General features: G+C 40.3%; 1 protein-coding gene across 1 annotated transcript in view; it reads left to right on the top strand.

Annotated features, from left to right (window-relative positions):
* The window catches only part of LOC139424237 (uncharacterized), a 511968-nt gene that overhangs the window by 12114 nt on the left and 486091 nt on the right, over positions 1–13763 (top strand). Inside the window, 1 exon segment of the mRNA XM_071175916.1 lies at positions 5725–5734. Coding sequence (XP_071032017.1) covers positions 5725–5734 — 10 coding nt within the window.

Genomic DNA, 13763 nt, shown 5'->3' on the forward strand with positions numbered 1-13763 from the left:
TACCAGACCCCACCACAGGGGCATAGTATATATAGACTGCACTACCAGACCCCACCACAGGGGGCATAGTAAAGACAAGCTGCACTACCAGACCCCACCACAGGGGCATAGTATATGCAGACTGCACTACCAGACCCCATCACAGGGGCATAGTATATATAGACTGCACTACCAGACCCCATCACAGCGGGCATAGTATATGCAGACTGCACTACCAGACCCCATCACAGGAGCATAGTATATATAGACTGCACTACCAGACCCCATCACAGGGGGCATAGTATATGCAGACTGCACTACCAGACCCCATCACAGGGGCATAGTATATATAGACTGCACTACCAGAACCCATCACAGGGATCCTAGTATTGACAGAATGTACTACCTTTTTGGACAATGCTATTGGTTCCATTGTACTTTTGGGACTTTGCTATTGGTTCCATTGTACTTTTGGGACTTTGCTATTGGTTCCATTGTACTTTTGGGACTTTGCTATTGGTTCCATTGTACTTTTGGGACACTGCTATTGATTTAATTGTATGTATTTGGACTGTGCCTGTTGATCGTATTACTGTTCAGGGGTTGGTGCTGGAGAGCACCCAGACAGCTCGATGCAGAGAACCCCTACCTCTGAACCCCCCTCCCCAGTCCCCCAATAAGTCTCCACAGGGGTAAAGACACCTGTCTTTGTCAAAACATCAACTATCATTAATAAACATATATAAGCAAGTTTTACGAATCAACTCATAACTTTTGATAAAAAAATAAATAACAGACAAATGCCGGATTGTGCAGACAGGAGCACAGGCATGAGTACGCAGTTGTTTTCACATGTCCTCCATAGAGATGGATAGATGGATAGAGGACTCTAGTGCCCAAAAGCTAGTTCTAGCATGGGCAGCACCATTGAGGACTTTCACATTCAAGGTTCTCTCTCTCTACCTCTCTCTCTCTCTCTCTCTCTCTCTCTCTCTCTCGACCGCTCTCTACCCCTCTCTACCTCTCTCTCTCTCTCTCGACCTCTCTCTCTCTCTCTCTCTCTCTCTCTCTCTCTCTCTCTCTCTCTCTCTCTCTCTCTCTCTCTCTCTCTCTCTCTCTCTCTCTCTCTCTCGACCTCTCTCTTGACCTCTCTCTCTCTCTCGACCTCTCTCTCTCTCTCTCTCGACCTCTGTCTCTCTCTCGACCTCTCTCCCTCTCTCTCTCTCGACCTCTGAATGTTCGGTTTTGAAAAGCCAACTGAAATGTACTCCTGAGGTGCTGATCTGTTCCACCCTCTATAATCACTGTGATTATTATTTGACCCTGCTGGTCATCTATGAACCTTTGAACATCTTTGGCTACTGAGTGGTGCAGCAGTCTAAGGCACTGCATCTCAGTGCTAGAGGCATCACTACAGACCCTGGTTTGATCCCGGGCTGTATCACTACCGGCCGTAATCGGGAGTCCAATAGGGCGGTGCACAATTGGCCCAGCGTCGTCCGGGTTAAGGTAGGGTTTTGCCAAGGTAGACCGTCATTGTAAAATAGGATTTTTTTCTAAATGTACTTGCCTAGTTAAATAAAGGTTAAAAAAATAAATACAAATGACGATCTGGCTTTAATGGCAATGTACTTTTATAATCTCCACCCATCACAGCCAGAAGAGGACTGGCCACCCCTCAGAGGCTAGTTCGTCTCTAGGTTTCATCCTAGGTTTCCTGACTTTCTATGGAGTTTTTCCTAGCCACCGTGCTTCTACATCTGCATTGCTTGCTGTTTGTGGATTTAGGCTGGGTTTCTGTATAAGCACTTTGAATGTGATTTTAGCTGTTAAATCATGGCCTGTGTTTGAGCTGTTATTTCAGGGCCTGTGTTTTTAGGTTCAAAGTTTGGTTTATTTGTCATGTATATATATAAATACATTGAACTGCTCAATGACAAGCGACCTCACCATACAATACATCAAATAATGGGCCTAAGCTACGGTCTAAGCTATATTAACTGACTGATATTAACTGACTGATATTAACTGACTGATATTAACTGACTTGTATTAACTGACTGATATTAACTGACTGATATTAACTGACTTATATTAACTGACTGATATTAACTGACTGATATTAACTGACTGATATTATTTGACTGATATTAACTGACTGATATTAACTGACTGATATTAACTGACTGATATTAACTGACTGATATTATTTGACTGATATTAACTGACTGATTTTACTGATATTAACTGACTGATATTAACTGACTGATATTAACTGACTTATATTAACTGACTGATATTAACTGACTGATATTAACTGACTGATATTAACTGACTGATATCAACTGACTGATATTAACTGACTTATATTAACTGACTGATATTTACTGACTGATATTAACTGACTGATATTAACTGACTGATATTATCTGACTGATATTATTTGACTGATATTAACTGACTGATTTTACTGATATTAACTGACTGATATTAACTGACTGATATTAACTGACTGATATTAACTGACTGATATTATTTGACTGATATTAACTGACTGATTTGACTGATATTAAATGATTGATATTAACTGACTGATATTAACTGACTGATATTAACTGACGGATATTAACTGTCGGATATTAACTGACTGATATTAACTGACTGATATTAACTGACGGATAGTATTTCATAGAACAAAACGTATAAGATCACCTAAACCTGTCATACCTTACTTCCGGCATGTATCTCAAAACCCAATTCCCTCCCCATTAATTTTCCCTACAGGCAGAAAAAACCAGAGGTAACTAAATTCTAGTTTTTAGGACTAAAGACTGTTGAGCTCTATTATGTACAGTTGAAGTCGAAAGTTTGCATACACTTAAGTTGGAGTCATTAAAACTCGTTTTTCAACCACTCCACAAATTTCTTGTTAAAAACTATAGTTTTGGCAAGTCGGTTTCGGACATCTACTTGTGCATGACACAGGTAATTTTTCAAACAATTGTTTACAAACAGATAATTTCACTTATAATTCACTGTATCACAATTCCAGTGGGTCAGAAGTTTACATACACTAAGTTGACTGTGTCTTCAAACAGCTTGGAAAATTCCAGAAAATGATGGCATGGCTTTAGAAGATTCAAATAGGCTAATTGACATAATTTGAGTCAATTGGTGCCTCTTTGCTTGACATCATTGGAAAATCAAAATAAATCAGCCAAGACCTCAGAAAAAAAATGTAGAACTACTTGGGAGCAATTTGCAAACGCCAGAAGATGCCACGTTCATCTGTACAAACAATAGAATGCAAGTATAAACACCATGGGACCACGCAGCTGTCATACCGCTCAGGAAGGAGACGTGTTCAGTCTCCTAGAGATGAACGTACTTTGGTGCGAAAAGTGCAAATCAATCCCAGAACAACAGCAAAGGACCTTGTGAAGATGCTGGAGGAAACACGTACAAAGGTATCTATATCCACAGTAAAACAGGTCCTATATAAACAACCTGAAAGGCCGCTCAGCAAGGAAGAAACCACTGCTCCACAAAAAGCCAGACTATGGTTTGCAACTGCACATGGGGACAAAGATCATACTTTTTGGAGAAATGTCCTCTAGTCTGATGAAAAAAAAATAGAACTTTAGCGGGATAGCTCACCCAAATTACAAAATGGCACAGACTGCTTACAGGGAATGTTTTCCTGAAAATTAGCTTTAGAGGGATAGCTCACCCAAATTACAAAATGGCACAGACTGCTTACAGGGAATGTTTTCCTGAAAATTAGCTTTAGAGGGATAGCTCACCCAAATTACAAAATGGCACAGACTGCTTACAGGGAATGTTTTCCTGAAAATTAGCTTTAGAGGGATAGCTCACCCAAATTACAAAATGGCACAGACTGCTTACAGGGAATGTTTTCCTGAAAATTAGCTTTAGAGGGATAGCTCACCCAAATTACAAAATGGCACAGACTGCTTACAGGGAATGTTTTCCTGAAAATTAGCTTTAGAGGGATAGCTCACCCAAATTACAAAATGGCACAGACTGCTTACAGGGAATGTTTTCCTGAAAATTAGCTTTAGAGGGATAGCTCACCCAAATTACAAAATGGCACAGACTGCTTACAGGGAATGTTTTCCTGAAAATTAGCTTTAGAGGGATAGCTCACCCAAATTACAAAATGGCACAGACTGCTTACAGGGAATGTTTTCCTGAAAATTAGCTTTAGAGGGATAGCTCACCCAAATTACAAAATGGCACAGACTGCTTACAGGGAATGTTTTCCTGAAAATTAGCTTTAGAGGGATAGCTCACCCAAATTACAAAATGGCACAGACTGCTTACAGGGAATGTTTTCCTGAAAATTAGCTTTAGAGGGATAGCTCACCCAAATTACAAAATGGCACAGACTGCTTACAGGGAATGTTTTCCTGAAAATGAGCTTTAGAGGGATAGCTCACCCAAATTACAAAATGGCACAGACTGCTTACAGGGAATGTTTTCCTGAAAATTAGCTTTAGAGGGATAGCTCACCCAAATTACAAAATGGCACAGACTGCTTACAGGGAATGTTTTCCTGAAAATTAGCTTTAGAGGGATAGCTCACCCAAATTACAAAATGGCACAGACTGCTTACAGGGTAAGGAAACCAATGGACATGGTATGACAGCAATCCATGCTTTGGTTTAGTTTCCATTGGCACTGTTTCCACTTGCTAATGTTTTAGCATTTGTTGCACAAATCCCCATTCAAGCCATGCGACCAATATTAGCATTTTCGCGTATCTTTGAAGCTCAACAAAGTCACTTATAGAGGATTTGAACATGATGTGCTATTGTTAATATGTGAAATACTAATATCGGTCCCATGACTTGAATGGGATTTTTGCTACAAAGGCTATAATGTTATGCAAATGTAGGAGTGTTCGACATTGTAGCTGACTTCATAGGCGAGTCGAGATCTACAAATCACCTTGCTTGATGAATAACTACTCAATATTATTTATAGATCACTCAGTAAGTCACAATTTACCCATGATACATCACAGTTTTGATGCTCTCAAACAATGTCTGTGTGACTGCGGAAGGAAGCCCTCTGCATAAGCTTCTTGGTCCCTGACATAGAGTTGGGTAGAGGGTACATTTTTGCACCTTTGTCATGATGGCTTCTGTGACAGAATGAGCAGCATCATTGAGGGCTATCTCCGTTTTAAAGTAGTTAATGTCTTCTTCAACTTCCACAAGTTAAATGACAGTCGGTAAATAAGCTGAAATGGTGTATTCATTGGCGTTGAAGCAATTGTGCCAACTATTCAACTCTATTGTCCCTGACTAGTTCAAAGTTGGCCAACCACAGACCTCAAACCTCCAACCTCACACTCAGTGTCTATTTATATAGACTGATAGTAAGTTAACTTACAAAACATATCCCCTTCACTCTGTAAGTATGCTTGACGATATCTTACAATATTTATATTTTACCATTTGTTTGTAACCATGAACACCTAAATCCTGTTATGTGCATGGTGATGCTATTGTAATGTATGTTGTTTTGTTTTTCTGTTATGTACAGTACATTTTGTATATGTATTTTTGCATATTAATCTGATACAGTATTGTACATGTTGTTTCACATACAATACTTTAGCATGCTATTTTAAGGTCTCTGAGAGTAATAGATTGTTATGAGGCATTTTTTAAATGGCCTAAAGTAGGAGTAGCAGTGATTGGGTGGATGCTTCATAAGAGCTTTAGGGGTAGTATTAACACGAGACACAGTGATGGTGGGTTGTGTATAGGAGTAGTATTAACATGAGACACAGTGATGGTGGGTTGTGTTTAGGAGTAGTATTAACATGAGACACAGTGATGGTGGGTTGTGTTGAGGAGTAGTATTAACATGAGACACAGTGATGGTGGGTTGTGTTTAGGAGTAGTATTAACATGAGACACAGTGATGGTGGGTTGTGTTTAGGAGTAGTATTAACATGAGACACAGTGATGGTGGGTTGTGTTTAGGAGTAGTATTAACATGAGACACAGTGATGGTGGGTTGTGTTTAGGAGTAGTATTAACATGAGACACAGTGATGGTGGGTTGTGTTTAGGAGTAGTATTAACATGAGACACAGTGATGGTGGGTTGTGGTTAGGAGTAGTATTAACATGAGACACATTGTGAAACATTAGACTATGCAGAGTATGGTCCTCTAACTTAGTTGGTAGAGCATGGCACCTGCAACAACACTGGAACCTTCATTAGCAGCTGATGAGGAGTGATGGGATTTAGTAACATTTTGCCTCTAAAAATGTATGGCCCACTTCTCAAAGGCAACTATTTTCTGACATGTTGTTTATGCATGTTAATGTCTTAACGCCTTGACTGGGCTACTATTAAAATGTGTCTACCACAGAATTCACACTTACAGTAGGCTACTTCTTGTTTCTATGTACTGCCAGCATCACCTTCCTGTCATCCATAGACCTCTACTGCCTGAACCATATCAGAGTTCTTTATATGGACATTATACTGTATGTACTTAATTAGCACTTTATATTCACATAATAGTATATGAACAACATCCTATGTTAGACTATACAGTGGGGCAAAAAAGTATTGTCAGCCAATAATTGTGCAAATTCTCCCACTTAAAAAGATGAGAGGCCTGTAATTTTCATCATAGGTACACTTCAACTATGACAGACAAAATGAGAATTATTTTCCAGAAAATCACATTGTAGGATTTTTTAAAATGAATTTATTTGCAAATTATGGTGGGAAATAAGTATTTGGTCAATAACAAGTTTATCTCAATACTTTTATATACCCTTTGTTGGCAATGACAGAGGTCAAACGTTTTCTGTAGGTCTTCACAAGGTTTCCACACACTGTTGCTGGTATTTTGGCCCATTCCTCCATGCAGATCTTCTCTAGAGCAGTGACGTTTTGGGGCTGTTGCTGGGCAACACGGACTTTCAACTCCCTCCAAAGATTTTCTATGAGGTTGAGATCTGGAGACTGACTAGGCCACTCCAGCACCATGAAATGCTTTTTACGAAGCCACTCCTTCGTTGCCCGGGCGGTGTGTTTGGAATCATTGTCATGCTGAAAGACCCAGCCACGTTTCATCTTCAATGCCCTTGCTGATGGAAGGAGGTTTTCACTCAATCTCACGATACATGGCCCCATTCATTCTTTCCTTTACATGGATCAGTTGTCCTGGTCCCTTTGCAGAAAAACAGCCCCAAAGCATGTTTCCACCCCCATGCTTCACAGTAGGTATGGTGTTCTTTGGATGTAACTAAGCATTCTTTGTCCTCCAAACACGATGAGTTTTTACCAAAAAGTTATATTTTGGTTTCATCTGACCATATGACATTCTCCCAATCTTCTTCTGGATCATCCAAATGCTCTCTAGCCAACTTCAGATGGGCCTGGACATGTACTGGCTTAAGCAGGGGGACATGTCTGGCACTGCAGGATTTGAGTCCCTGGTGGCGTAGTGTGTTACTGATGGTAGGCTTTGTTACTTTGGTCCCAGCTCTCTGCAGGTCATTCACTAGGTCCCCCCGTGTGGTTCTGGGATTTTTGCTCACCGTTCTTGTGATCATTTTGACCCCATGGGGTGAGATCTTGCGTGGAGCCCCAGATCGAGGGAGATTATCAATGGTCTTGTATGTCTTCCATTTCCTAATAATTGCTCCCACAGTTGATTTCTTCAAAGCAAGCTGCTTACCTATTGCAGATACAGTCTTCCCAGCCTGGTGCAGGTCTACAATTTTGTTTCTGGTGTCCTTTGACAGCTCTTTGGTCTTGGCAATAGTGGAGTTTGGAGTGTGACTGTTTGAGGTTGTGGACAGGTGTCTTTTATACAGATAACAAGTTCAAACAGGTGCCATTTAATACAGGTCACGAGTGGAGGACAGAGGAGCCTCTTAAAGAAGAAGTTACAGGTCTGTGAGAGCCAGAAATCTTGCTTGTTTGTAGGTGACCAAATACTTATTTTCCACCATAATTTGCAAATAAATTCATAAAAAATTCTACAATGTGATTTTCTGGATTTTTTTTCTCATTTTGTCTGGCATAGTTGAAGTATACCTATGATGAAAATTACAGTCCTCTCTCATGTTTTTAAGTGGGAGAACTTGCACAATTGGTGGCTGACTAAATACTTTTTTTTTGCCCCACTGTATGTGACCCGTTTCAGGAAACTAGACCTGTGTCGCGGGTCACTACTTCACAGGAGAGCCGTTTGAACATAAACTTTTTCATTCAAAATGTGTTTTTTGGCAGAAATGCCTTCCCGAACGAACTTTCATGTGCCTTAATAACAAACTTGTATGCCAACTGTAAATATGAATAAAATGGTTAAATTACTAGCCTAGTTGGTTTAGCCACAGAAAAAGCCAGCAATCTTCCCGCTAGCCATGATTGGCTAAGATAATGAGTGGGCTGGACATGCCAAGAGATTGAGTTTGGATTGGTCTGCCACATAGCCCTCTTCAGTCTATTTGAGCTGGTAAGTATGTGTAGGTAATCCTGTCTAGAGCATCCTGACCCGTTGCATAACCGCTTGGTATGGCAACTGCTCGGCATTTGACCCTAAGGGGCTACATAGGGTAGTGCGTACAGCCCAGTACATCACTGGGACCAAGCTTCCTGCAATCCAGGACCTATTTAATTGGCGGTGTCAGGAAAGCTCATAAAATTGTTAGACTCCAGTCACCCAAGTCATAGACTGTTTTCTCTGCTACCGCACGGCAATCACATTACATCTTCAAACTAAGGGCAACCATGGCATCCGACAGGAGACAAGTCCATCCATGAATGACGTACGCTGTTAAGATAGTCTAGCTCGCTACAATTTCAGATGTTATACATTTTTACTTTTGACAGGAAGTGGTTTCATTTCAAATTAAAGTGTATAGTTAGCTAGATAGCTAACATTAGCTGGTTGGCTGCTAGCTAACGGTATGTGTTTGTATCTCAGCGCTATTTGCTTGGCTAGCTATAGCTTAATCTCCTGAGTGGTGCAGTGGTCTAAGGCACTGCATCTCAGTGCTAGAGGCATCACTACAGACCCTGGTTCGATCCCAGGCTGTATCACAACCAGGTCCGGGCAGGGTTTGGAAGGGGAAGGTCGTCAATGTAAAATAAGGAATTTGTTCTTAACTGACTTGCCTTGTTAAATAAATGAAATAATATTAGCTAGCTAACATTGAACCTGGCTCGCTAGCTAACTTTAGGTGTATGATCTTATTATTTGTATCACAGAGACATTTGCTTGGCCAGCTATAGCCGAATGTTAGCTAGCTAACATTGGACCTGGTTGGTTAGCTACCTGCAGATTCATGCAGGGTAGTAAAGTCATGAGTTGGGATTATGGTTCATTGGTTACCTAGCTAGCTAGCTACATGTCTTATCAAAAGACTCCACTACGCAAGTAACAATTTGGGGTGCGTTCGTAAATTCAGTCTGGCCATCTAATCCGTCAATTCAGTTTGGCCATCTAATCCGTAAATTCAGTCTGGCCATCTAATCCGTCAATTCAGTCTGGCCATCTAATCCAACATTAAACTATATATGGACAACATGCTACATTAGACAGCAGCAGTCAACACAGCAGACTATGGTGATGATGATACTGATTCCTCTGCTAACTAATGCTACTACCAGTACTGTATACAAGGGTCAACAGTGTAACATAATATGATAGTCATGTTGTACTACTACAGACATCAGTGTTTGTGTGATTAAACGTGACATTATCAAGTAGCCAGTATTGTGTTTCACCATTCTATCTGATGTATTGTCAGTTTGTAATGTTGTTATTAACCCAACATTATCGAGGACATTATTATTAGGATGGTGCAGTAATGTGGAGATGCCAGTAGGGAGAACTCTAGTCTAGAACATTGGAACCTTCAGTTGTACTTTGATGAAGCTGAGGAGTGTAAATTGAATGTGTTTGTAGAATAGAATGAATGACATCATGGAACTGACCAAATGTAAATGGAACTTTGACCTGTTCCATGTAGAACTCAGAGGGACAAGACAACACATTCTAAGATATTATAAACATTCCATATAGAATAATCAACATATTGTTAACATGGTTCTGTATTTAATGAAAAGTGGTAATGAGGGACATTTTGTCCATTTTAAAAATGTAGGGTCCACTCTAATACAGTAACCTCCCTTCTCTGACATGATGTTCTGGTCGTCATGCATGTTAATGTCTTAAAGAGGAAGAAAGGACTGTTCTGCATCAGCTACTTGTGTTCTAACTACATAAATATGTATCAACCACAGAACTGACACTTACTAGCAGTTCCCACTCAGTACCAGTAAGTTAACTCACTGTACAAGACCTCTCCCCTTCACTTCACTCTGTAACTACTCTTGACAATATCTTGAAATATAGTTTTGGGTAATTTGTTTTTAGTCATTTGTCATATTCTTGAGGCTAATGTATCATTTGACTTCTTGTTATGTTTTGAGCTGTGTTTTGGTTGGTTCAGGTTCAGTATTCATAAAGTGTCTCAGTGTAGGAGTGTAGGAGTGTTGATCTACATAGTGATGAGATGATTAACCAGGGTAAAATAGACATGAAAAACAAACATTTGAATCTCTGCTCAGTGTGCGTGTGTGAATGAAGCAGTAGGATGTGTGTTTTAACTTTTCTACATCCATAACAACCAGCTCTCTAGACTTTGATACAGACTCCATGGGCCTTATGGGCCTTCCCTACAGAGTGTGTGTGTGTGTGTGTGTGAGTCACTTGCTGTTTAGCCTCACAGATTGTGGATAAGAGCTATCATTGAACCTGGTGGTCAGTCTTTAGGCTGCTGTACAGCTTGATGGACCGTAGAGGATTGAACATTTATCCTCCCATATTTGGGGTTCTGAGAATAAAACAGCTTCAGAACAATCAATGTAGAAATATGTGTTTGCAGTTATACAGATCTGTTCAATAATTGATTGTTGTTTATAATGGTGATGGTGATGATGTTGGTGATGATAATGATGACAACTATTGTATACATTAGGAATTTATTTTTGCATCATACAGCATGTCAGATTAAATAGACAGACGTAGACAGACATGCAACACTTCACACACATTACATACATAGTGCAATAGACAGACAGTACAGACAGACAGTATTCACATAGACAACCATGTAGCACAATACAACACAACACAATATGAGTCTGGTTCATTTTCAGTAATGAGGCCCTGTACCCCATTTACAGTTTTTACTTCAATGTATCAGTTGGAGTTATTCACCAGCTATAGAGAGAGTTGTTGTTTATGTTTCTAAGACTGCAGGGTGGGAGATGCAGCAATGGTCTTGAGAACAGCAGGAAGTGTGTTGGTGGTCTTTCTCTGGTCTGTAGCAGGTATGGTCTCATTCTTATCTTTTAGTTGCTCTGTTTATCAATCTACAGATATTTCTAAAAGGTTATGAATCATAATGTTTTTCTGGTGTGTTCTGTTAAGTGTCTCCACTTCACTTTAAATAGTTATCTTTCACACCTCACTGAGTGATGCTTATCTGTGATTTCACACTCAACTCAGCAGCTATGGTGACAAAGTGGACAAAACATTTACAGTCAGTCATCTAGCAGACAAGCCTATGCAGAGCAACAAAGGTCAAGCGCTACGCCCACGTTGACACAAAGTCAAATCAGGGCCCAGAACCAACGACCTTTCGGCCACCGGCCCAAGCTCCCAACCGCCAGGCCAAAACCATCAACCCCCCCCCCCCCCCGCAGTTCCCCGTGAGCTGCCCCTCAACCATCCTCACTCAAAACAAGCATTGGACGTAACAGCGTTGCCCCTCAGTGTCATTCAAAAATGTTTTGTTTGTTTATTTTGACTTAATTTTGGACTTTTATCTTTGACCGTCATTCTATCCCCCACCCAGACACTCCACTCCCACATCCCAACTCTCAGTTTCCCTCAGCCCATCCCACCTTTCTCTGCTGGCCACACTCTGGATTGCTACATACCATGTATCTTTCAACTATGCTGTGATGTTTAACATACAATTTGAATAGATGTAATTAAATAGAATCCACCGATTGCGAGGTGATTCGTAAGAGTATTAGTATGTTAGTAATTGACTGACCAGGTCTCTCCAGATCTCCCAACAATGCTATTTCTAGGGTCAATTTTAGATTCATGTTATGCTTTTTTGGCCATTCCTGAGCCTGAGACCAGCAACAGGCTATCTGAGGGCAATACCAGAGAAATGGTTTGATTTTTGCATCCACACAACTAAATCTGAAGAGCTACGATAATGGAATGCCCCAAATATTCAACATTTTGTTGGTGGCAAGAATTCTGTAGAATAATTTTAGCTGAAAAGCAAGAAGTCTTGAATCATGTTAAATATACAGGTAAAGTCAGAAGTTTACATACGCCTTAGCCAAATACATTTAAACTCAGTCTTTCACAATTCCTAACATTTAATCCTAGTAAAAATTCCCTGTCTTAGGTCAGTTAGGATCACCACTTTATTTTAACAATGTGAAATGTCAGAATAATAGTAGAGGAAATGATTTATTTCAGCTTTTATATCTTTTATCACATTCCAAGTGGGTCAGAAGTTTACATACACTCAATTAGTATTTGGTAGCATTGCCTTTAAATTGTTTAACTTGGGTCAGACATTTCGGGTAGCCTTCCACAAGCTTCCCACAATAAGTTGGGTGAATTTTGATCAGGGCTTTGTGACGGCCACTCCAATACCTTGACTTTGTTGTCCTTAAGCCATTTTGCCACAACTTTGGAAGTATGCTTGGGGTCATTGTCCATTTGGAAGACCCATTTGCGACCAAGCTTTAACTTCCTGACTGATGTCCTGAGATGTAGCTTCAATATATCCACATAATTTTCATCCCTCATGATCCCATCTATTTTGTGAAGTGCACGAGTTCCTCCTGCAGCAAAGCACCCTCACAACATGATGCTTCTACCCCCGTGCTTCATGGTTGGGATGGTGTTCTACGGCTTGCAAGCCTCCCCCTAAGACCCTAAAAATAATGTGGGGATCCTAGCTGCCCTAAGACAGGGAATTTTTACTAGGATTAAATGTCAGGAATTGTGAAACTGAGTTCAATGGTATTTGGCTAAGGTGTATGTAAACTTCCGACTTTAACTGTAGTAAACCTGCAAAATAACAAATGTAAACCAGAGAAACAACACATTACCCTGCCTTGTGGCCAATACAAAAACACACAACCCTCCCCAAAGCAATAACAAAAAGTTTGATAACCCTCCCCTATTTTGGACCCCCCAGTAAATTGTGATCTGTCCCTAACACGTTAGTGAAGGAAATTAAGAAACGTATTAAAATGCTGGAAGTGAATACTGGAATTAAACTATTAACAATGCAAATAATTGAAAGCTGTGGGCATTAAGGAAATAGATGCCTGGCTCAAGTAGAAGCCTGTCTGTAATAAGTGCTGGTGTGTTCAGTTATTTACCGGTAAGCAATTAAACGCCCAAACTAATAGAGGTTTTACGGTAGGCCAAGCCTCACAAGCTATAGTAGCATGGCACACATTGATCTGTTGTCTCTCGATCCGTCCCTTAGTCTGTGCCAACAGACCTTGGCTTAATTTTGATACAATTGTGTTGCATGACTTTTTCAGTGATACTGGGTCAGAATGGCTGGAGTGTAACTTACACCAAGAATAGAATCTGTGTCTTGAAGGGGTCAACAGTGCAGATGTCCTGCACTTATACGTATCCCGAAGGTACAGTCACAACAGCCTT

This window comes from Oncorhynchus clarkii, chromosome 13 (genome assembly GCF_045791955.1).
Source record: "Oncorhynchus clarkii lewisi isolate Uvic-CL-2024 chromosome 13, UVic_Ocla_1.0, whole genome shotgun sequence".
Taxonomy (NCBI): Eukaryota; Metazoa; Chordata; class Actinopteri; order Salmoniformes; family Salmonidae; genus Oncorhynchus; species Oncorhynchus clarkii.